Here is a 24038-nt window from a genome sequence, read left to right on the forward strand (position 1 = left end):
GGATTGCTCTCATTTGACCACAGCAAGGGCTGAAGTAAATTAGTGTTATGAAAAAGCCGTTGTGCACGTGGAGGCCCATCACTTGTTCAGCATTAACATATCACTTTCATTCACAGGAGTGATGTAGCACGTGGAAGGCTGCATTGGGCATGTTTGAGGAAGAGTGACGATTCTTTACATTTGGGCTGCATGGAAGAGTAAATTCACCATTTTGCAGAGCTGTGTTGGTGTAAATCTTTAGCCCTCACAAAACAAGGGTTGGGATGAGGACACAAGAATCTTAATCTTCATATGTTTGCCAGCAGATCAGTTCAACTGAGACAAAGAAAGACTACTGTTGGAAAAACTACAAATAATGTGTGTCATGATATCAATAAGGCTGTACTACTCAAGGTTTTTGCTACCCTCAGCTGGCAGACATCTTGTCAGCTGAGATTAGGGGCGCTGGGACATTCTGTCATTACCCTCGTAAACAATCAGTCCTCTGTACGTACGTAATCATCCCCATGATTTGATGCCATACCTGCAGTATAAGTTCCTGCTCCAAAGATGAAAACCTTTGAGCAGGTTTGGCGCATGAGTTGTATGTGTGTCAACTCTGTCTCCTGTTTCCAAACATTAAATAACCTGTTTTGATGATTTTACACCGGTGTTGACTACTCATTTACCAACTTATATTACATGAAACTCCTATAATACAACGTGTTGTGCTTTAACCTGCATTTATACAAACCTTTTATTTCACATGTTCTGTTCAGCTCAAAGTAGAGGTGCCATGTTGACCTGAATAATTTGCCGTAGCTCTGATAGGTTGGATCCATGAGGAATCTATGTGCCGATTTTAGGGTTGTTAATTTTTCTCACAAAAAGACAGAACATGTACAATGGTTGAACGGTTCACGTGTTCGATTGTATTGCAAAAACACAGTTTGAATATCTCAACTTTGCCAAGTACATGTTTAGATAGTATTGTAATTAACATTAAAAAGGAAACAAACTAATAAAAGATGTTAATTTCAGGAGAAAGTTGTCTTAAACCACTTCACTGTTGAGTGCGCATGCAGTCTGTGGTCGGACTGTTTGTCCTCCCGCCCAGCTGGCAGAGCAACGCGGTTTATCACGTCTCGAAAAATGCAGAAGAAGAACAACATCCGGTCCAACTGTCGTCCAATCAGCATCGGCTCCAGAAGTGCCGGGGCAAATAATGCACTTGCATGCTTGTTGCACGTTAACGTTACTACTTCTGAGCAAAACTGAGTAAACTGTGAACACATTCACTCGAGGGACACAGACAGGACCGTATTTACGTCAGTTCCACACAGCAGGTATGAAGCGTGCCAGCCTGTAACGGCGTACGACCGAATTAAAATATTTTAAAAATCCAACCAGTTGTGAGCGTGCGAGAGAGCATTAGCCATGTAGCCTCTTGCTAGCTAACTATGTAGCGCCATCCGTTCTGACACAAAGCGAACTGGTGTAGCAAACCGTCGGGGCACGACGCTGTCGTCTTAGTTGTGACTACTCTGTGCTGCTGTTGTCAAGGCGAGTTTCTCTAACCGAAGTGTTAGCGAAGTGCTAGCCGAAGTGTTAGCATTGTGCTAACGCTAAACTTCTCAACAACCACCGCAGCGCGCGCAGCAGTTGTGATGTTGTTTATGTCAGCTGTCAAAAGGGGTTGTGGTATCGGTTTGTATCCGGGATAAACGGAGTATCTTCTGTTTGTTTTGGCGTGTCTCTACATCTGTTCTAGATGTTCCACATGTCATGGTTTACAGCAATGGTCAAGTTTGTGTATATGTAACATACTGGTTCAGTCATCGACCAGATTACTACAGGAAACCTTCGTATTGAAATAATCGAGTGTCGAGCAAACGTCATTCAAACTGAAATATTAATGTATTTGCATGACTTCTGTGTGTCAGGTGGTGAAGCACAGAATTGACCACAAGAGTGATGGGGACCAGATATATAGAGCAGCACCAAATAACGTGTCTTAATCAGGGACCCTTGTTGTAATGTGAATCAGTCCTTTTATTTCTGTGTGTCCATCTGCGTTTATATTTATTTTGTCTCAATTTACACAATTTCCTTGTTCACCGTAGGATCTGAAATCCAGCTGTGGTCATGGTTAAAGTGCTACCCTTTTCAGGTTGAACATGAAGCTGATTAGTTACAGTTAGTAACGTCACTTTTTCAGCCAATGAGTCCTTGAAATCTGCAACCAACAAACGGCAGCAGACACTTTGTAGCCTCCTTGCTGATGCTCTGCCAGGCCGTCTTTAGTTATGCCTTATTTTGGTTTAAGGGTTTTCTGCCTTAAGCCGTGTCTTCAGTTTTCCAATTTTAGGGGTCTGTCTGTTGTTGCATCTGTCCTAGCACACAAAATGTTTTTGGTTAATTCAGTATTCATTTAGGTAATTTTTGTTTGTTGTTGTTTTATGAATAGAACATTACGTTGTTTTATGAATAGAACAATAAACAAGGAAGAATATTCCTCCAGTATTCCTGTAAATGTTCAAAGTGTTGCTCAAAGTCAAGTAGTTCATGCCTAATCAAATATGCTGCAGCACAGAATTTAATCAAGAAAGAAAAGCTGAGTCCAACTGTTTTTCTCCCAGATTTATTTTGATTACTATAATGTCTGTCTTTACTCACACACTCTTCTCTCTTTAGAGGAATGGATGCAGAGGGTTTCGGGGAGCTTCTGCAGCAGGCAGAGCAGCTAGCTGCTGAGACAGAAGCAGTATCGGAGCTACCGCATGTCGAGAGGAACCTCCAGGAGATCCAGCAGGCAGGAGAGCGGCTTCGATCCCGCACCCTGACCCGCACCTCGCAAGATGCTGCCGACGTGAAAGCGTAAGGAATATGTCCAATGCACCTATTCATAGTGTTCACAAAACACATAGAGGATGTGATCTAATCCATCTGCTTCTGTAAAATAAAGTCATTTCATTTTACCACTCACCTTTTTTATTCCAATAATGGGTTGTAATTTTTATAAGCGGTGACATACTAAACCATTGGATATAATGCTCTCTTGATTGTGATTTGGAGTACTGCTATAATCCTATCAAAGCTTATTGTGACCTCTAGTGGTTGTCAAGCAAAACTACAGTCAATCTGTTGCTCAGTTTTATCCTTTCATTACATTAATGAATTCTCACCACCTCTCTTTCCTACTCTCAGGTCAATCCTCCTCGGTTCCAGAGGTTTAGACATCTTCCACATCTCTCAAAGGTTGGAAAGTCTTAGTGCAGCCACCACCTTTGAGCCCCTGGAACCCGTAAAAGACACTGACATACAGGTATGAACAGCCTCACAGGCCATGAGTCCAACTGGGTTCTCGCTTTGTGGTCTTATAACACCTGTGCTATAGCTTGTTTCGTCAAAGAGATACTCACCAAGGTGTAGGGCTTTTTGGTAGAATGCTTGGTTCAGATATCACAACAACAGAGAATAAGGAAGGAACCATCTTTGGCTCAGCTTGCATTGTTGGAACATTGGCTTGCGGGGAGATTGCGTTCGCAAGATTAAAAGGGAAGACAACGTGTTTTCAAGTCACGGTATTAATGTCAATTAGTTATAGATGATAAGATATGAAAGTTTGCAAACCTCAATGAGTACATTGTTCCCGGCTGAAAATAAGCTTCAGGGTTTATAGGCTTTTTTTGATTATATTTTTTTATATATTTCATGTAAGGTATTTCTGAGAGGCTTTTCCTTTCCATACGTGACACACGATACATGACTGTCACGGCTACGCTTTGATCGTGTTGATAAAGACTTTTCACATTTCTAGTAAAATGGAGTGGAAGTGTTTAAAGGGAAATAGAGTTGGATATTGGAAAGTAAAAAATATTCACAATGGTGTCACATAGATGGGAATTTACTCATTGCACATTTATCTTGGTCAGCCGGATGTACGCTGGCTTGGGTGGTTTTGACTGACTGATTGGAAGAGCACTTAGCGTCTGGCACCACACACACACACACACACAGACACAGAGACAGACAGACATTTACTCTCTACTCTTGATCTTTTGGCCTCATTGGTTTACAAGGACCGTACATTACCAAGTTTCGTTTTAGAAGAAATGCGTAATGTGTCTTTCAGTAGACTATTGCTCTGCTGTGTTACAGAAGGAAAAAAAAAATATGGCTCCATTCGAGCAAGTTATATATATTTTTTTAGATCGTTACATTGTATCTGAAACTCATCCTCTTCGGCTTCATGTAGCCAATAATACTTTATGGGACTGATTCCGAAACAAACATCGTTGCAGCGAACACCGTAAGAAGATCTAGTTCTGCTAAAACCACGGCCATTGACTAAATGCATAATGAGGCTTTAAAAGAAAAGCCTCGTCACCTTTCATCAGCCTTTCAGTGTCGAAATAAACCTTTTCCCCCTGACAATACGTTTCACCGTGGTTTAAGAGTATTCTGATGTCAAACTTTGTACTGGACTAATGTACACTGATATGTAGTTTCAATATTTTATGTTAAAACAACTTGAAACACCACAAATGACGTCCTAAAAAAAGACAATGGACATCTTATCGGGACAGTGTATAAAAAATATACAAAATGAAGTTCCAGTAGAAATATTTGGAATGTGTTCTGTTACGAACGGTTTCTACTTCGCTGGTCACTCAGCATCTGACTGGAGGACCAAAACAGAGGTGAGTGGACATTTAATAAGCCGGCTACTGATACTTTGGGCATTTGTTTTTCTAATTAAGATCGTAAGGTGATAAGCAAGCAGTCCATGCCTAGTGGCAAATTGTAACCAATTGCGACTCTAATCTCACTAAGTCGCACAACACAAGCAGCTTGTGTTGATTTGTTGTTCTTATCGACACCGAGCAGCAATGCAGCCCACTGTGATTCCTCCTTCACACTTCCACTTTACAGCCCGCTAGGAGAGTTTTAGTCACGTCAAGTAGCCAACTACACAGAGCAGAGATATTACAAGGCAACTCGCTACGGGATTGATGTTTAACTCCTTGGTCAAAACAAGTTCTGATTCTAAATCTGAAAAGGAACAGGCACAACTTTCAGAGACTGTGTTCTAGTGAATGTTAGCCATCCAATAAAATGCAAATGCTGTCTCATTCTAAATAATACCATGTGAAAGGAGGTAACTAGATTAAAGGGAGAAAAAAAAAGATTTGGACGAACGTTCCCAGACATCTATGATCATTACACACCTACATCTCCTACTGCGCCATCGGGGACAAGCAGCACATTACTGTGGGTCATTTATGATTTTGACAAGAAAACATAGAGAAAAAGACACACGTCTCCGGTGTAACCTGTCAGTCCAACAGTGCTATTGGACTTTGGGATCATTTGCATTGACTGTGATTATATTCACAGATTTGTGTTCGTTATGTATGGTTCAAGGCCATGCATGTGTAAACATGGAGTTAGATGGATGCACACTAGGTTCCAGCAGCGGTTGTCTGCACCACCTAGTAAACGGTTTATATCCTTCCTGAAACCTTGTTTGATGCTCTAGCAGGTTTGGCATTCGCGTCGTATGTTCTCCGTGTCTGTCGTCGTCATGGTCGATGTCGTCTTAGATGGAATTTGGCAATCTTGGGTATTTGTTTTATGCGTCATTAAATATTGTGTACAATGTTAAACAAAGCAGGATGACTAACATATGAAGAGGCTGAAACCGAGGGAAAAGAGGAGGTAACCAGGGGTCAAATGAAAAACACATAAACCGTCGAAGTGGAAGGCTCAGCAGAGCTGGTAGAGAAATGGCGGCCGGCTGCATTTTTTTTTTCTGTCTCCGTGTCCTCGTCTCACTTTTCACTGTTTCCATCTTTCTCTGCCAGCTCTCGCTCTCTCTCTCTCTCTCTCTCTCTCTATCAGCCGGTGCACATCACTCTGCTTTTCTCTTTTGCTTTTCCTTCCGTCCTCCGTCTTCCCCTTTCCATTAACATCCTTTTGTCTTTCTTTTCTCCTGCCCTCCCAATGCTATGCGCGCACACACACACCCACACACACCCCTCAGCAGTGATGGCATGCATTCAGCGGGTGCAGTTGGCTAAGCCCAGAGCATCTGCTGGGATAGACGAACAACGCTGACATAGCTTCACTGTGTGTGTGTGTGCGCGTGTGCGTGCGTGCGTGCGTCGGGCTGCATGTGTGCGCTGTATGACGTGGGCTAAGGAGTATGTGTCATGTGCAGAAGTCTGCAAGTAGAGAGCCGTGAATATAAACCATGCGTGCTTTCTGTGTGCTGTAATAGTGGGCCCACATATGGGAATGGCCCCACCATCCACTTCCCCAAATGTGCCTCCCAAAGCCTTCATTAACAAAACATGACCCTTAAAAGCACGATTAGCCTCATTCCACAGACAGGATGTCGGAAGCCATCAACCAAGCGGGTTTGGGAGGGGGTCCATTACTATAATTGCATTGAGCTGAGCAAGGGAGGGAAGAAACAACGGATGCATAGATGGATAAAACAAGAAAATTAGAGGGATTGAGGGAGGAAAATGGGACGCGGAAGGCTGTGAGATGCTGGGATGAAGTGGAGGAGGGATGGAGAAGAGTGGTGGTGGGAGGGGGGGGGATGCCAGCTGATGGTAGGAGTGATATTCTATATGAATCCATAGTTTCTTCTTCGGTGTCCCCCCCCCGCGTCTGAGTGCTCAGTTGGTACGGCCCTCCGACAATAAAACCACCTCCGGTGAGTCTCAATGTGGCACTTTCGCTCGGTGCTCCGGAGTCAGCAGCCCTGCTCTTAAACGGGGGAGGCTACAACATGCCGGCTCGACGGGGGCGCAGAGAACACGCCCCACCATGGCGTCCGCCGCTGCCCTGGCGCAGCAACAGGGAGGGGTGGAGAGACAGAGGAGGGGGGGGGGGGGGCAAGCGGATGTCTCCCATGTTGTCAAAGAGCAGATACCTTGGCACAGACAGAGAAACAAAAAAAAACTACCTTTTCTTTTTTTTGACTCACCTCATCCTGTCTTCTCATTTGCCGCCAGGCTGACAGGAGCTCAGCATGAGTGAGTATTGCCCATCCACATATACATACATGCATGCGCACCCACTCACACACAGGCATGTGCTTTGCCTGTCACAGGCAAAGTACATGCACATCTGTCCGTCTCTTCCCTGGTTCTGCTGCTACGCTGTCAGGCACGGACACGGCAACGATTGTTTCAGTATATAGACGCACACGTGTGTGTATGCGCCGTAGTACTTCGTGTGTAGGTTTTATGTTGCACATAAAGTGAAGGGTGTGGTTTTCTCAGTCACTCAGACACCGTAACACTCAAACACACACACACACACACACACACACACACACACACACACACTATCGTTGTGTCATTGCAAATGAGAGAAAGCCTCCGTCTCGTACGCTCACCATGACTGGCACAGAGAATACGGCTCGCTGGCTCCATTTGCCCTTTAACTGCTCTTTGGCTGTGTCCTCATGTAGCCTTTTGATTCCTCGAGACCATTTAGCGACCAATCATATTTCATAGATCAAGAACGGTGGAAAAAATCGTAGTAGCTGGTTTCTCTTCATGTGGTGAGAGACTATCTTGACCGGGCTGAAGGCCTGTGAGTGCCGGCAGGGAAAATGCGCACATCCACCCATGCATGTGAAGGTGCATATTTGAAGACGCGCTCTCACATGAATTAGCTACTTTACAGGAATGACATGGATGTTCATTAGAGATCCTTTTAAAAAATGGTTTAATTTCCATATTTTATGTTTTCAAATGAAAGGCAGACTAGTCCTCGATTCCACCTTCTTCCCCCCTGGTTATTTAACACAAATGTTGTCCTGATTTATCACTCAATATTGTATTTCTTTTGTGGCTGTGAGACGTGGGCCGTCTGGCCGGCAGGCTGTGGGCGTTCACAGTGGGCTGCAGATCACGATGCAGGGGTGGGGCAACGGGAAAATCCATCTTCAGGTACACCTATCGCACTGAATTGATGCTTGAAACTGATACGCGTGCCGTTGTGCCACATGATGGAATGTAATGTTATTTTTAAATTGGTGTTAACTGAAACCAGAACCAATCATCCATCAAATCGGAGTCAGGGAAATTCTGGGTACCGTGTGTGAGAATAAATAAAGTGCCAATTTCTTTCAACCGTTGCATGTAAATCAAGATCTAAAGGCAGCAGTTTTGACGTTTAACGACGACGATGTTGTGCCTTTTCTGATGGATCCTCTCTTAATTTAGTAAAGTTGACACGATTCATCCAGGTTTGTGACAGTAAGGGGGGGAAAAAAAGTCAATTTATTTGTTTAGTAACGTCTTGTCGTAAAGAGTTCTCCCGTTATTGTTAGAAATATTTCGTGGCAAAAAGGACTTTCTTGTGAAAAGAGAAGATCCTTTACTTTTTTGACATCTGCCACAGCTGTTTATTATTAGTTATTAATTCACATTTAGGACAAAAAATGTTGCAGCATGAACGCTGTTTGCAGTGCAGCTAGAATCTGTCGACTAAATAACAACGATGAAGCAGAACTGTGTCAGTCAGTCGTCACCAAAGACTAATGCCGTCCAATGTGCTCCTGTAGGACACGTATCCCACAAGCCTCTATTCTTCTTCTTCTCTTCCCAGTGCAGCTCCCCAGTGAGCGTTGACCTGAGCTCTCTCGTTGCAGTGGTCAGAAATAGACCTGTCTCCCGGGGAAAGAAAGTGTTGATGAGAGAGAAACTTAATTGATTCAAATAGACTATAATTGTTCGAAGCCTTTGAACCTTTTCAGTTTCACCTATTTAAATAATGAATGATGCCAACTTTAAAGGTGAAATCGCCCTCACAAATTTGAAGTCACCTCTGATTTCTGCAGATTTAATATTGCGTCAGGAAACCAGTAGAACCGATCCCAGTTCAATAAAGCGATCTATCTTTCTCTGTTAGAGCTTCTCTGTGACCGGAGTGCTTTTCCCTTCATTTTAAATACGCATTACCGGTCCGTTTGGAGTCTAGTGAACTGCTGCCCACCGGCACCCGACAAGATGGAGCTCAAGGTCTTCCAGCCTCGTGTATCTGGCATCGATCAGCTTTCAACGAAGTCATTATCGGTTGCTTTGGTATCGACATTGTTTCCAGAAGAAGAGCAGGAGAGGGGAACGCAACGACAGGCTGTTGAAGGAAGGAAATAAAAATATACGCTGAGTGACGAGAGAAAGAACGATCACCAGGCGCGAGCTGAAAGCTTCCAGCGTCCTTAGGACGCTAAAATAATACGGTGCAACAATGTCAGAAGTGAAATAAAATGTCGGAATCTTAGTGAGATAACGATGTTTTCTACGAACTGAAGAGGATCTTTATGTAAATTATGAGAAATAATTGTGTGACTTTCTTGCATATTAAAGAAATGCATATTTATCTACACGCTCAGTATTGTTCAACAGCAGCAATTGATTCTTCTTCTTTTCTTTTAAAAGTACTTTTAGAAGAAGTGAAACATAAAAGTGTACTTGTTAAATTCACTGTCTAACTATTTCAAACCGCTGAAGTAAAAGAAGGTTGTGCTATTTCTTGGTGTTATTATTTTGTTAGATTTTTGTGTGATCGCTGGTGACTCAACAGCAGCACGTCTTGTGAATTTTTGCTCTTCTGAAGAAGTAAAACTTACTGAATGTTTGAGCTCCTCTGTGTTCTTCTGCTATCAAACCAGATGAAGCAATAAATAAAGAAGCAAACGCGTTCCCGTGCCCTCAGCTCGGTGACAGGAAAGGCGTTTTTTTTTTTTGTCGATACCTCTGAATAGAGCGATGACGCCCCGCTCCTTTTTGTTTTCCTCCCGTAGCTTTCTGACTCATCCGCAGCTACGAAGCCGCCGTCCTTCCTGCGTTTAAAAGGCTCCTCACAGGAAAAACACTTCTAAATCGACCCGTGTTGTTGTTTTTGAACAGTGCAACGCTGCCTGTGACCCACTTCAGGGTTCGCCATGAAACAAGATGACTTGCAGCATAGACGACATTTTGGTGCTTTCGCAAGATGTCGGTGACGTGTTCCCTTCTGACCACTCCAGATGTTACGGGAGTACCACTTACTCGCCAAACAGCCTCAGATCATGTGTATAAGAAGTCGTTTCAGTGTGTCTGGTGTAAATCAATACAAACTTCGTAGGATGGGCCAGAGGAAAGCGGTTCATGTGGGTTCAATGGCAGCCATCTTGAGATAACTTCAAAATGGAGGACGACTGCTGTCTGAAAGCAAGTGTGTGTGTGTGTGTGTGTGTGTGTGTGTGTGTGTGTGTGTGTGTGTGTGTGTGTGTGTGTGTGTGTGTGTGTGTGTGTGTGTGTGTGTGTGTGTGTGTGTGTGTTCCTTAATCCTGACTGTGCATGTCGAGGAACGTCGTGGAAAAAAAAACGACTCAAGAAGCAGCTTTGGAAAATAACGGTGCAGCTTAATCCGTCCAACCAGAACTCTGCACAGTTGATCTCCGCCTCATTTTGTCCCTAATTTTGCAGCTAATATTCTCCTGCATTCTGTCCCTCCCGTCTCCGCTTTGTCCACAGGGCTTCCTGAAGAACGAGCGGGACAACGCCTTGCTGTCGGCCATCGAGGAGTCTCGCCGCAGGGTCAGTATCTGCTCTGTGTCGACGGTCTGAATCCTACAGCGCGGAGCAGCAGAGCCCTTTTGTCTTTCTTCACAGGTCAAATTGTATAAATCTGGAAGGATACAATGCCATAATTAGACTCCGCAATCACAAACAGCAGTGGTTCTGTTTTTGCCTCCTATTTAGTTTTAACACAATGGGATGAATTGTCAGCTGTGTGTGTGAACAGCACAATATAAAGACGGTTAAAACCCCTTGTCTAGAAGTCCTTCTGGTGTGGCCCTTGGGGGAATGGTTTGAAATGTCTTCCCTGACGTGCACAGCTAATTGGCCTCCCTTTTAATTAGCTGCTGCTCCCCTTATCGCTCCTCTTCCTGAGAGACGGGAAAAGGAGGCAAGCGAAACTCGAATGCACTTATTATATATAAGAAGAAAGCGGCTGTTCTTGCAGATTTACATCTCGACTTCTGTAGCGTTTCACATTAAATGTTGGCTGGCTGAATGACGTGCTTAGTCAAAGTGTCTCTGAAGCTTGACGTGAATGTGATCTCATTTAAACGGGCATAAATGTTTGACGAATACAAAAAAACTCAACTTACTTGAAGCATATTTTATGAGAATGGCTCAAATGTGATTATAAGGCAGCTGGTAAAAAGAGATATTTACTGAGTGGGCCGTTTAACAATTAAAACGTAGTTTAGTTCTGTGGACCACAAACTATTTGTATAATCTCGTTTTAATTACCTCAAATGTATCTTTTCCTTTCTGCTCTGAAATATGTGGATTCCATCATAGTTTTTGACAGACTTTAGTGAGGCAACTTAAACACTTCGCCCTTCAGGCAGTGAACAAGTGAACCAAGGAGACGCTGCTCTGGTCTACATGTGTCTCCCTGGCTGGAGGTTGGAAAGATTCAATTATCTCACGTTCCCATTTTCTCGTCTTGAGTCTCTGCGGAGAGTTAAAATAGACGACACCGTGTCCTAAAGGAGGATCGCGACGGGTCAGTTGCTGAATCAGGTGTGTGTGTGTGTGTGTGCCATATACACACTGTATTTAATACGGTAAATGTCTCTGAGATTAAAATCTTGTTTTTAAACCAGCAGAGATGGGCCTGCTGAGGTGTGTAATGTCTAGTTTAGACCCTAATCATCCACATGTATGTCGAGCAGAGCAGTTATCTAAAAAGAAAAGGACAAGGAGGGGAAACTATTTATTTGAGAAAAGAAAGCAAATTTATTTTAACATAGTTTGCTGATGTGTGATCAATAATAGTTCTAATCAATACTAATAAAGGTTAAAAGGGACATTAAGCACATGGAAAATTGGTATCATGCTATAATAGCTCCTAGCCTGCAAGTGACGGCATTACGTTGGCTTTACTGTGCGAAACCGTTAATTTACTGCACAAAAGAGTTAATTTACTGCCGTGCTCCCGTTGCAGACGTTCCTGTTGGCTGAGGAGTACCACCGGGAGTCCATGCTGGTGCAGTGGGAGCAGGTGAAGCAGAGAGTGCTGCACACGCTACTGGGAGCAGGAGAGGACGCGCTGGACTTCAGTCAAGATGTGGAGGTACGGGAGACTGAGACTCTGGGACAATGTCTTCGCCGCAGAGAGAGAGACAGAAACTCTGCTTGCTGAGACGTGCTCTCTTTACCTCATGGGGGCGCTGTTTAAGCTGATTCCTAGTTAAAAGAAGATATTTTACTTTTGAAGTTGAATTTATTGAAGATTGAATTTATTACTTTCTTGTATTTTACAATCAAACTACAACATGGTGCAAATATAAGTGACCATGTTTTAGTGACTTAAGTTGTGAACCGTGTGGAAGATTGCTATGTTAGTATATTAATGTGCAGATATTCTGTGCAACAATCATTGAGCGGCAGTGTAATTTTGTTTGAAATTCATTTATTCACATCTATATTAACTTCCTGGGCCAAATATGTGTACTTAAAAGAAAGTTACCCATTCATCTAAACAAACTCGAGCAATGTCGTCTGAGATTCATAGATACTATTTTTATCTTGCTTCTGAATAACGTAACATCCTTTTCATCCCGCTGAAACCAATCCCATCATGCACTGGGGCAACAGGCCCTGAATACGGTCTTTAAAATGCAGAATATTAAGCATGAAGAAAGAGTCAGTTAAGATGCCGACACATTAGATGAGATTAACAGTTTCTTATCAGAGTTCATTAAGAAAGCTTCTTGTGCAGCGTATTTATCAAGCAATCTGCTGCCTCTCTTTTTATTGTAGCCGAGCTTTGTGAGTCAAGTACCAGCTGCAGGAAGAAGCGCTCTGGACAGCGTGGAGGTCGCCTACGGACGGCAGGTGAGTTGATGTCAGAAGGATCTATTTGTTGAACATGGAATAGTCTTTGGATGAAGACTAATGGAGAGAAAAACATCCCAAGAAAACTCAGAGGCACTCTTTTAAATTTTTTTTTTTTTTTTACAATTACAAGGCTATTGTTTGACTAAATATGTGATGCGTTTCAACAAAATGTGTGAATCAACAAAAAAACATGTCACCATTTATATATTAATAGATATGAGCATTCAACTATTAAATCATTTTGCTGTAGAACAGAGAAATGTTCACACGATAAATAAAATAACTTATTTAAATATTTAATCCGCTCTAGTTGAATTGAATACGTGTTTGTGGTTCCCTCTGCTAGTTCAGTTAAAATTGGGTCACAGCCAGAGATCAAACGTATCGATTGATTGGGCGGTCGAAGGGGACTCTGGGTAATTCTCTCCCCCACCCTGTGTCTGTGTGTCTCCCCCGTCCCTCCTCCCTCATCATCCCGTCTGACCTTCTGTCTCTGTCTCTGCTGCATGACGCACTATTTCTTTTCCTCTGACGATGTGTCGACACATTGCATGCGGCGTCATTTGTCTCGTTTTTTTAATACTCTTCGATGACCTTCTGAACATTTTGATTCTTTTCTTCTTGTTTTTTGTCGTGAACCATTTCACTCGATGGCCTTAATATCGTCTTTTACCTTTTGAAGTTACGGATGGAGCTGTACGCCGATTTTTTTTAAAAACATCAAAAAGTGACTTATTTTCTCGTTTAACCGGAAAACCTGTCAATTTTTTTTCCTCTCCATTATTATAACCACGTCTTCCTCCTCCAGATTTACGTTTTCAATGAGAAGATTGTGAATGGTCACATTCAGCCGAATCTGGGAGACTTGTGTGCTTCAGTCGCAGAGAGCCTGGACGACAAGGTAATCTGTGTAAAGTGTTGTTTTTCAGACCTAAATATCTTGTCCTCTACAAAGACACCGCTTACTTCTACTCTGCCAGAGGACATGCCCCCTGTTCCTCAAGTAACCGGCTGCGGGCCCCTCTCTCCCCTGCAGAATGTATCGGACATGTGGCTGATGGTGAAGCAGATGACTGATGTGTTGCTCGTTCCGGCCAAAGACACTCTGAAAAGTCGCACCTCTGTTGAAATGCAGATGGCTTTTGTACGCCAGGCGCTCAGCTTCCTAGAGAACAGGTGACTTGTTTTTGTCGCTGTTTTCCGTAGGTTATCAGTGGTGATACAGTGGTTTAAATTTAGGCTGATAATGATGTTTGTGTCTCCTCTCCTAGTTATAAAAACTACACCTTGGTGACGGTGTTTGGGAACCTCCATCAGGCCCAACTAGGGGGAGTGCCAGGAACGTACCAACTAGTCCGCAGCTTCCTCAACATCAAACTACCGGGGCCTCTGCCTGGCATGCAGGTAACACACATGTATTTGGAATAATAATAATAATATAAGGGCTGAATATCCAGAACGTGCTTGAGCACCTTTCAAGACTAACAGTCAGATTGTGACCTGATCTTCACTGGTGTTTGCAACCAGCAACTCTACACAATAAGTTTTTGGAGAGCGAGCTTAATTAATGTCCAGTTTGCAAACCAACATGGGGACACAGTGGAGTCAGTGGAGTATTTCCAGCCCTGTATTAAACGTGTGTCCTCTCAGGATGGTGAGATAGAGGGCCACCCAGTGTGGGCGGTGATCTACTACTGTCTGCGCTGTGGGGACCTGAACGCAGCCATGCAGGTCGTGAACCGAGTGCAGCATCAGGTGGGAGACTTTAAGACCTGGTTTCAGGAGTACATGAACAGCCCCGACAGACGGTGAGCTCCCCTTGTCTTTGAATGATGAGACTCGAGCGGCGGTCAAAGGAGGTCAAACCGTTTCATTGTTTATCCCTCCGGATCTTCTCCTTTCAGCCTTTCTCCAACTTTAGAGAACAAGCTCCGCCTCCACTACCGCAGGGTGCTGAGGAACAGCGCCGACCCTTACAAGAGAGCCGTCTACTGCCTGATCGGGAAGTGTGACATCAGCGATAACCACGGAGAGGTGGCAGACAAGACTGAAGACTACCTCTGGCTTAAGGTACGGTGCACCTCATTAAGCTCTTCTGGGTTTATTTGAACATGTGTGGCCAGAGGAGAACGCTGGCCCAGATACTGATCGTCACTAAAAGTTCCACGACTTGTTTAACAAAGTCGGTACCGCGTTGTCGTCCCTGCAGTTGAACCAGGTGTGTTTTGATGACGACGGCAGCAGCTCTCCTCAGGACCGACTGACCCTGCCGCAGCTGCAGAAACAGCTGCTGGAGGACTACGGTACGGAGCGACTAAGACTGTATCTGAAGTCATCGTTATCATTTCTCCATTTGCATCCTGTTTTCGTCTTTTTTTTTTAAATTTCTACATTCTAAACCAGTGGTTCGCAACTGGTCTGGCTCCGGGACCCGCCATCACCCCTTAATGACAAGCCGCGACCCAAATCGAGGAACATTCTCAACTTCTCAAATTTATTTAATGAAAATATGGTGCAGTTTGAACCTGAGATAGCATACGTATTCTGTCTCCATACTAACACAAAAACAAAACAGCCAGCTGGTAGCGATGCTAGAGAGGGAACTATTCCCTTTTACAGTCAATTAGCTAAAAAACCCCAAAGTGTATCTTAAGGACACGAGGTATTCCAACATACATAACAATTAAGAATCTTCAGCCATTTCGAACAAACTCAACAGCTTTCATGCACAAACAAAATAGTCGAAAAAAGACACAAATGACGGGGCGTGTGTGGGCGACTGTGGGTGAGTGGGGAGCACGGTCGTCCTCCAATCACTCCGGTGCATTAAAGAAAGTCCCTTCAAAATAAAATCACAGGATGAATTTTTTATTTTTTTATTTTTTTATTCTAATATTAATTTTCCCAGGCAAAGGCCCGCGACCCACCAGTTGAGAATCACTGTTCTAAACTGTGCTCATTAATTCCTGCCGTGGTTTTCTTTGCCTTGTTGTTCTCTTCTCTTTAACCTCTATCCTCCAAAAGATGCCGCAGACAAAAGATCTGTGAATGCACATACATTAACATTACATTAACAACGAAAAAAATGAGCAAACAGATTTGCTCGGCAACTTGAGAGTCTGGAAGCAAAAGTGGTGCATGGATAATTTAACTAGACTAAAGTACACTTCTATGGCTTATCTGTCAAACAGCTTTGAACACTACAATACCCATGAGCCTCAGCAGCCGTTTCTGTGGACAGTATGACTTGTGTTAGAAGGAGCAAAAGTGCATTCGATTCAAACTGGCAAATGTAGAAATAGCAACGCGGTTTCTCATCTTTTGTGCTTATGTTTCTGCACGGGGAGTTCCTTGTTTTAAAGAACTACAGCTGCCAGTCAACTGCTGCCTGTCCAGAGAACTCGACTACGCCCTTATCTCCCTCCGGCTTTATCAAATGCTGCAGCTTAAACTCTCATTCGCCCGCTACTCCCCCCGGCTGCGCCGCACTGTGCAGCCTGACTGCTCTTCAAGAAAACAATTAATTTCACAAGAGAGGACAAGAGGCACACTTTTGGAAATCGTTGTGTTGTGTTAATACAAAATACACAACAATATAATCAGTGACAAAAAAAAAATCTGTCCAGAGACGTAAAATCGGGAAAAGAACTCCTGAACGTCCTCTTTGGTAGTTTCTTGAACAGAAGTGTATCAGGTAACACATTTTGCAGCGATCACCGACGCACCGATTAGCAGAATCACTTATTATAAGGAAATGCATACAACAAGGATTTTGAGACTCTCATATATGACAGTCTTTCATTTTCCGTTTTTATTAATTTCCTTTTGGCTCGGCAAAGAAATAAATCTCCTCACTTCTATGGCGTTATATTTGTGCCACAATCCTGAGCGCGTAATTTTAAGTTTTGAGCACAGAGAACTATGTTGTAGCAAAGAAAAACATCCCGTGCGCGCAGTTTACTCAGGTGCCGTCTCCACAAACTGGTTTTCTGCGCGCAGGCAGCCGTTGCTGCGGTCGCTCCACCTCTTCACGCTGCGCTCGCTCGACGGTTCACTCACGCGCTCGCTCGACTTGCAGCAGCGTTACATTTGTGCCACAAAACCAACCAATCAGAGAATTAAAGAAGGTCCATTGTGATTGGCTGTTGGTCTCCAATCACAACCTAAAGAAGACGAAAACGAGTGATATTAGAAGTCCGGCTAGCGACCATCAGACATGACCGAAGCAAATGATGAGAACAGCAAGTGTTTTAATCCAGGCCATTAGCATTTAGCACAAATGCTGCAAACTTCAACAACTCGCTGAGCTTCCGCGATGCTGTAGGTAGTTCTACTAGCGTTGTGATTGGAGACCAACAGCCAATCACAATTGACCTTCTTTAATTCTCTGATTGGTTGGTTTTGTGGCACAAATGTAACGCTGCTGCAAGTCGAGCGAGCGCGTGAGTGAAACGTCGAGCGAGCGCAGCGTGAAGAGGTGGAGAGAGAGAGCGCAGCAACGGCTGCCTGCGCGCAGAAAACCAGTTTGTGGCGAGGGCACCTGAGTAAACTGCGCGCACGGGATGTTTTTCTTTGCTACAACATAGTTCTCTGTGCTCAAAATTTACAATTACGCGCTCAGGATTGTGGCACAAATATAACGCCATACACTTCTTAATTAATCCAGTATGTCAATTTTGGTAAAAACTGACTTTTGGCCCTTTTTGGTTTGGAAGTTGTTTCAGCTAGCTTGGAGTAAGAGTGTTAAAACGTAACGCACTCAGCGAGGCAAAAAGCTTCACTCTAATCGAAACAATTGTCAGAAGCGGCCCCCCAGCTGCTGAAATGCCCTCTGACTGATGAGGCCCCCAAACAGCCACAAGCCCCGACAGTCCAAGAATAAATCAAAATGGGAGCATGAGGGCACTGGGCCTTTTCCTCCCACAGATTGAGAGGGCACTTTTTTGAGTTGTCTTCAAAACGGGCCGATCTTCTCAATGGGTACCCTCAGCCCCCAACCCCCCCCCCCCCCCCCCGCTCATTGGGAAGTACAGCCCGAGGCCACATTCTGTTCTCTCTCAAGCTGCTCTGCTTCTCCGTTTGTCTGGCTCCGCGTTCCTCGCGGAACTCCATCTTGCTTCACAGCAGGGCGCGAAGCCCCGTCTGTTCCTCTCCTCTGCTCGCTGCGTCCTCTCCTCCTTTCATCCTTTATCCCTGTTTCTCCTCACACCCGCACTGCAGTTTCCTCTCCTTTCCTCCCACCGATTTACATCCCCGTTTCACTCCTTCCATGTGTTCCTGTGTCATGTGTCATTTCTTGTTTGTATAATTTGCTGCAGCCACCACCACCACCCGCTCTTATCTTGCCTTCGTCCTGTTCTTCCTCTTCATCGCTCTCTTCCTCTCTCATACGCTTTCCCTTTTTGAACTGAAGTGCTGTCAGTCTGAGATAAGGCTGAGAAATTGCTGACGTGGTCCACCCTGTTCTCCTCAGCCAGCTAGAGGATTAAGGATTATAATTAAAAAAGTAAACTTGATGACTAAATACCTGCACTTGACGGCCTATTTTCAAATCCCTGCATGTTTGTTGCCATAGCGACTGCCAAAAGTTAACTTGGCACATGTAGAGCACGAGTTCACCTGTCCTCCCAAATGATGATTCTCACTTAATACATTTAAGTACATAACGACCGCAGGTAAGCGCTGAAAAACCCACACAGGACATTCAATCAATTCGTTTCCCTGGATTAGACCGGGATCTTCATTGACAGGTCCTTCCATAACGGATGCACTCTGTCGTCTTATGCCTCACTTCAACTGCTTGGTTCTGCTGGATTTGCTTTTGTTAGCAAGTCATTTTCCTGTTTCCTTTCCTACTGCCCTTGGTTCCTCCTCAGCGGAGGCTTCTCGGCTGAACTGTCACGACAACGTCATCACTGAATCAGACCAATGTCCGCTCTGTCGCCTCACGTTGTCATTTTTCAATGCTGCTATTTCTTTTTTCTTTAAGTTAGTCATCTGAATAAACAAATTGGTTACTACCAGAGTACAAACAGTTACAAACGACTCTCAAGAATAAAATGTGCCGAAACGCATCTGACATTGAAATAATGTGCTGGTTTAATTGAGGCAGAGATACTTTGACTCATCGGAACCAACTGCCTCCCTCTCATCTGCCGTCCTGCAGGAGAGTCCCACTTCTCAGCGAGCCAGCAGCCCTTCCTGTATTTCCAGGTGCTGTTCCTGACGGCTCAGTTTGAGGCGGCGGTGGCGTTCTTGTTTCGCGTGGAGCGACTCCGGAGCCACGCGGTGCACGTGGCGTTGGTCCTGTACGAGCTGCAGCTGTTGCTGAAGTCGTCGGGACAAAGCGCCCAGCTGTGTGAGTGTGACCCCCCCCCCCCCCCCCCCTTTTCTTTTTACTTTGTAGAGCGAATTCGAAAGAGCGCGTGAGTGAAACCAAATGCGTTGACCTGTTGTCCGTAGTGAGCCAGGAGCCCGGCGACCCCCCCATGGTACGCCGCCTCAACTTCATCCGCCTGCTCATGCTCTACACTCGCAAGTTTGAGTCCACCGATCCACGGGAAGCCCTGCAGTACTTCTACTTCCTACGGTGAGTGACCTCAGTCCAACAGTCAGGTGAACGCCGCCTACTGGGAGATTATGGACATTTACCAAACAGTGTGTGAGGGACAGATGTCATGAATTCAGCTTTTGTTCTGGTCCACCGATGTTCACCGCAACGCCTCCGTTTCTAATTCCTCCTCCATTTGTTTGTCCCGCAGCAACGAGAAAGACAGCCAGGGAGAAAACATGTTCATGCGTTGTGTCAGTGAACTCGTGATTGAGAGTCGTGAGGTGAGTGACCCACGTTTACAGAGAGCAGCTCGTCCAATGCGTCTAGACTTGTGAAACGGTTGAATTAAGCCAATGAATAGATTTTTTTATTGATTCATTTTTTTTATATTTCAATATTTTCAAAAAACATACAATAATTCAAATTTTTAACACTGTAGAACCCTGTTTGGACTTTTTTTTTAGATTTGGAGATAATAACATCTATAATAACAGAGGTTTGAAGAGACCTTTTGATCATTTTTTAAGACTGAACAAAACCAAAGTAAGTAAAAATAATGTGATTTCTAAGGTCGGTACTTGGTATGTTTCTTGTTCACAGTTTGACATGCTGTTGGGGAGACTAGAGAAGGACGGCAGTAGGAAGGTACGCAGAGTGTCTTTGGTCTGTGTCTCTCCATCTCGTCTGATCCGTGTTTCTTTCATCATCGACTTCTCTCTGCTCCACGTTCTTTGTCCGTTGCTCCTCTTCTGACTCTTTGACGTTCAGCGGCACTTTGTTCTGCTGTCATGGATCCAAAAGATCTTCACGATGTTTCTTTAAAGCTTTTGCTTTCAAATGTTCTTCACATTGCTCACCATGCCTGCAGAACTCTACAAAGAAATGAGGTGTTTTCACAGTATTTTATTTTGTATGTTTCCTTCCACCCGATGACAAACACACTGGTTAACTTATTTATGAATCTGATAACTACCTATTAATGAATCAGGCAATAGGATGCGAGTGAATTGGATGCTAAATGGAACTTTCTAGTCCTCTACACCAATAGACCTTTTAGGTGACGTTATATTTAACAGCAAGTGATTGTAAGATCGTTGTTTGCTGGATTGAATCATTGTTGAGGCAACGTCCTTAATGTTGTGCATTCCATCGACAGACATCTGACTTGAGACCGTTCCATATGTTTATGCCTTAGAGCGATCTAACGGTCATGTATCGTGTACTTGAAACTACTGTGACGTGTGATCAATCAGATCGATAAGCAGACCAATTAAGTCAGATACCGTGTTTAGCAAAAGAAGCACTTTGATATTAAACATCTCTGAGCTGTGAAGGTTTAACAACAACAATTTGTTTAAAAAAACATGTTGAAATTTTTCTAAGGAATTAGATTTTGCTCATGTTTAAAATTGGTTGAACATTTTAATAGAGCATATTTATGGATGTTCTTTATTACATTACATTACATTACAGGTCATTTAGCAGACGCTTTTATCCAAAGCGACTTACATTACACTTTAACCCCATGGCTTTTTTCACATTTTTGCCTGGGGAGCAATTAGGGGTAGGTGTCTTGCTCAGGGACACTTCGACATGGAACATGGGGCAGCCTGGAATCGAACCAACAACCTTGTGCTTCCCAGCACACCTTCTCTAACCCCTGCGCCACAACGACCCGTATAGTACGACCTTTATAGGTCAAATCTGGTAATTTTCAAAATATCATCACTCAAGAGCAAGTTATCGCGACCGTTAAAGACCTTGATTAGTTATTGAATTTAAACAAGCTGTTCCGGCGCAGCTATCGGATGTCAGATGTAACGAAGAAAAGAATCCTCATCTAAATTGACTTTTATCAGATTGTTCTAAACTGGCTTGCTTTGCTTTAGTTTGATCTCGTGTTCTGGTTGCTGGAAGCAAACCAACCACTCAAGCACGGTTCCATCTGCTTAGCTAGCAGAACCTCAGTACTCCCAGTCTCACTCGGTTCTTCTCTCCTCCTCCCTGCAGCCTGGAGTCATAGATAAGTTCGCCGGGGACACCAGAGCCATCATCAGTAAAGTGGCTCTGGAGGCCGAGAACAAGGGCTTGTTTGAAGAGGCGGTCAAACTCTTCGAACTGGCCAAGGTGAGCGGAGCGGTCCGTGCGTCTCTCCCTGCGTGGACCGAACCAAAAGTTTCTGCAAAGCTGCTGCCGCCACGTGCGGACGTTTCTTTTTTGTTTTCCGAGTCGTCTGACCGTCTGTTTTTCCATTTGTTTCTATCTAGAACCCAGATAAGGTGTTGGAGCTGATGAACAGGCTGCTGAGTCCAGTCGTTGCTCAGGTCAGCGCCCCTCAGTCCAACAAGGAGAGGCTAAAGAACACCGCAGTGGCCATCGCCGAGAGGTAGGACGCACGCGCCGTGCACTCTGAGTCAAATTCGAAGCCAAACAAATGAAACGCATCATTCCCTCTTTCCGCCGCAGGTATCGTTCTCAGGGCGTCGCAGGAGACAAGTCCATCGATAGTACTTTCTACCTGCTGCTGGACCTGACCACCTTCTTTGACGAGTACCACGCAGGTCACGTGGACAGAGCCTACGACGTGAGTACCTTATTTTCCGCACTATAAGGCGCACTTAAAAGCCTTTAATTTTCTCAAAAAACGACAGTGCGTCTTATAATCCGGAGCGCCTTATATATGGATCAATTGGTTGATCCTCACTGGTTGTACACGGCGCTCAAGGCGCTCTGTCAAAATGTTTCAGTATGAAAAACCAATAATAATATGTTTCGGTACGACTGGTAAACTACAAAGCCGCACGGCTTGCAGCATTACGGCTACCATAGTCAGTAACCACCGATACTGTGCTTACTTACAGTTAGGGTGACCAGACGTCCTCTTTTCCCCAGACATGTCCTCTTTGTGAGACCTAAAAAATGCGTCCGGCAGGGATTCCAAAAACGTCTGGGATTTTGCTTCGTCGGATATTTGTGTTTCTCTCTTTCACAAACTAGTTATTCCGCCCTTATGCGTCTTATAATCCGGTGTGACCTATGTATGAAAAATGTTCTAAAATAGGTCATTCATTGAAGGTGCGCCTTTTAGTCCGGTGCGCCGTATAGTGCGGAAAATACGGTACGCTTGTGTGTTCGACGCTATGCTCCTTTTTTATATCGCATCATCTGTCCGTCTCAGCAGTGAATCCAATCGCCTCTGTTCATGACATTCCTCTTTATGCTTCTCCACCAGGTGATGGAGCGTCTGAAGCTCCTTCCTCTCAGTCAGGACAGCGTGGAGGAGAGAGTGGCTGCTTTTAGGAACTTCAGTGACGAGGTGGGAGACTTTGTCTCACAACAAACAGCGTTGTTCTTTCGCTCGGTTCTTAAAGTGCTCTCTGTGTCTCCAGGTGCGCCACAACCTGTCCGAAGTGCTGTTGGCCACCATGAACATCCTCCTCACTCAGCACAAGCGCCTGAAGGCGGCGCCAGCGGGCACGCCGGGACGACCCCAGAGGACCGTAGAGGACAGGGACATGGTGAGAAGAAGGGCTCTGGTCGAGCAGAGGGACAAAGGGAGGCATTGCAAATTGTTGTGGCGGGATGAAACCTTTGGAGACTAAGTCCGTAACGGACACTCGCAAAACCTACTGTCTGTAGGAGAAAATGTCTACTGCCACGTATTTCCATTAATATGCGGACAGCGTCTAATGAGATGTACGGAAGAAGTTTCTTATTACAGTGTTTTAATTTCTTTGTACATTTCTTCTGCTTCCTCTTTTCTTTTTGTTCTGTGAACAGCAACTCCGCAGTCAGGCCAGAGCCCTGATCACCTTTGCTGGTATGATTCCCTACAACATGGCCGGAGACACCAACGCAAGACTGGTGCAAATGGAATTACTGATGAACTGACACACACACGCGCGCACGCACGCACGCACACACGGACAGAGAGCGACAAGCAGAAACCTTTTGGCTATACAAGACTTCCACCAATCGTATTCATACAAACCCTCTTGTCGACCATTTCTGTTTTATAGAATACAATATTTGTCGTTGTTTTATCAGATACATCGTCTTGCGTCATCCATTTGAGTTCCTCTTTGTTGTCAGTAGTCTCTTTTTTCATTTTTGTTTGGTATTTGTCTCTTTTGATGATTTGGAATAAAAAATAAGTATGCTTTTCAGTTGCCTTTATTTTCTACATGTCCATTTCACTTTTTACCCATCTAGCCTCACTTTTTTAAAATCATGATTGCTCTGCACGTGCAACAATTACTGTGAAAACAGTCAGTTTTCTCAATTTTTCGTTTGCAAAATGAGACAAGACAACCAATACTGTTCAATGAATTTACCTTTTTGAACTTGAGTTTATAACAAACAATGATGAATCAAAATTGGGCTTAATTTAACATATACTGCAGACTGACTGAGCCCTCAGAGGAAAGTGGTGATTGTCCAGTTTCAAACATTTCATCTCCCTTTATGAGCAAGTTACCATTCTTGGTCCTAAGTGTCGCAGACAGACGCCGCATTGTCCTCACAGGCTGCGCTGCCGTGTCTCTGTCCCGTCCTCTGGCAGATGGTTGGTTGGCTTG

General features: G+C 44.3%; 1 protein-coding gene across 2 annotated transcripts; it reads left to right on the forward strand.

Moving 5' to 3' along the window:
• The first annotated feature begins 1057 nt into the window (after positions 1-1057).
• Positions 1058-23627, forward strand: LOC120809063 (nuclear pore complex protein Nup93). Of its 2 annotated transcripts, XM_040162621.2 has the most exons (22): positions 1058-1325; positions 2674-2856; positions 3187-3304; positions 10527-10589; positions 12013-12141; positions 12831-12905; positions 13717-13809; positions 13945-14084; positions 14180-14312; positions 14559-14716; positions 14813-14978; positions 15118-15211; positions 19075-19266; positions 19371-19497; positions 19670-19742; positions 20062-20106; positions 21472-21588; positions 21729-21847; positions 21928-22045; positions 22694-22777; positions 22851-22979; positions 23242-23627. In XM_040162621.2, the coding sequence occupies exons 2-22, from the start codon at positions 2678-2680 to the stop codon at positions 23350-23352; spliced, it is 2463 nt and encodes an 820-aa protein (XP_040018555.2). In that variant the 5' UTR covers positions 1058-1325; positions 2674-2677; the 3' UTR covers positions 23353-23627. The 2 variants fall into 2 exon arrangements, with proteins under 2 accessions (XP_040018555.2, XP_040018556.2); XM_040162622.2 differs by lacking the exons at positions 1058-1325; positions 2674-2856; positions 3187-3304 and adding an exon at positions 6721-7028.
• The last annotated feature ends 411 nt before the right edge of the window (positions 23628-24038 follow it).

This window comes from Gasterosteus aculeatus, chromosome X (assembly GCF_964276395.1).
Source record: "Gasterosteus aculeatus chromosome X, fGasAcu3.hap1.1, whole genome shotgun sequence".
In the NCBI taxonomy this organism is placed as follows: Eukaryota; Metazoa; Chordata; class Actinopteri; order Perciformes; family Gasterosteidae; genus Gasterosteus; species Gasterosteus aculeatus.

What these genes read in the sequence shown, in the direction of transcription:
- LOC120809063 (XM_040162621.2), top strand. Translation starts at nt 2,678, where the DNA reads ATGGATGCAGAGGGTTTCGGGGAGCTTCTGCAGCAGGCAGAGCAGCTA. An exon ending in AGAAGGACGGCAGTAGGAAG is followed by an intron (nt 20,107 to 21,471) that starts GTACGCAGAGTG and finishes TCCTCCCTGCAG; the next exon opens with CCTGGAGTCATAGATAAGTT. An exon ending in CCGTAGAGGACAGGGACATG is followed by an intron (nt 22,980 to 23,241) that starts GTGAGAAGAAGG and finishes TTCTGTGAACAG; the next exon opens with CAACTCCGCAGTCAGGCCAG.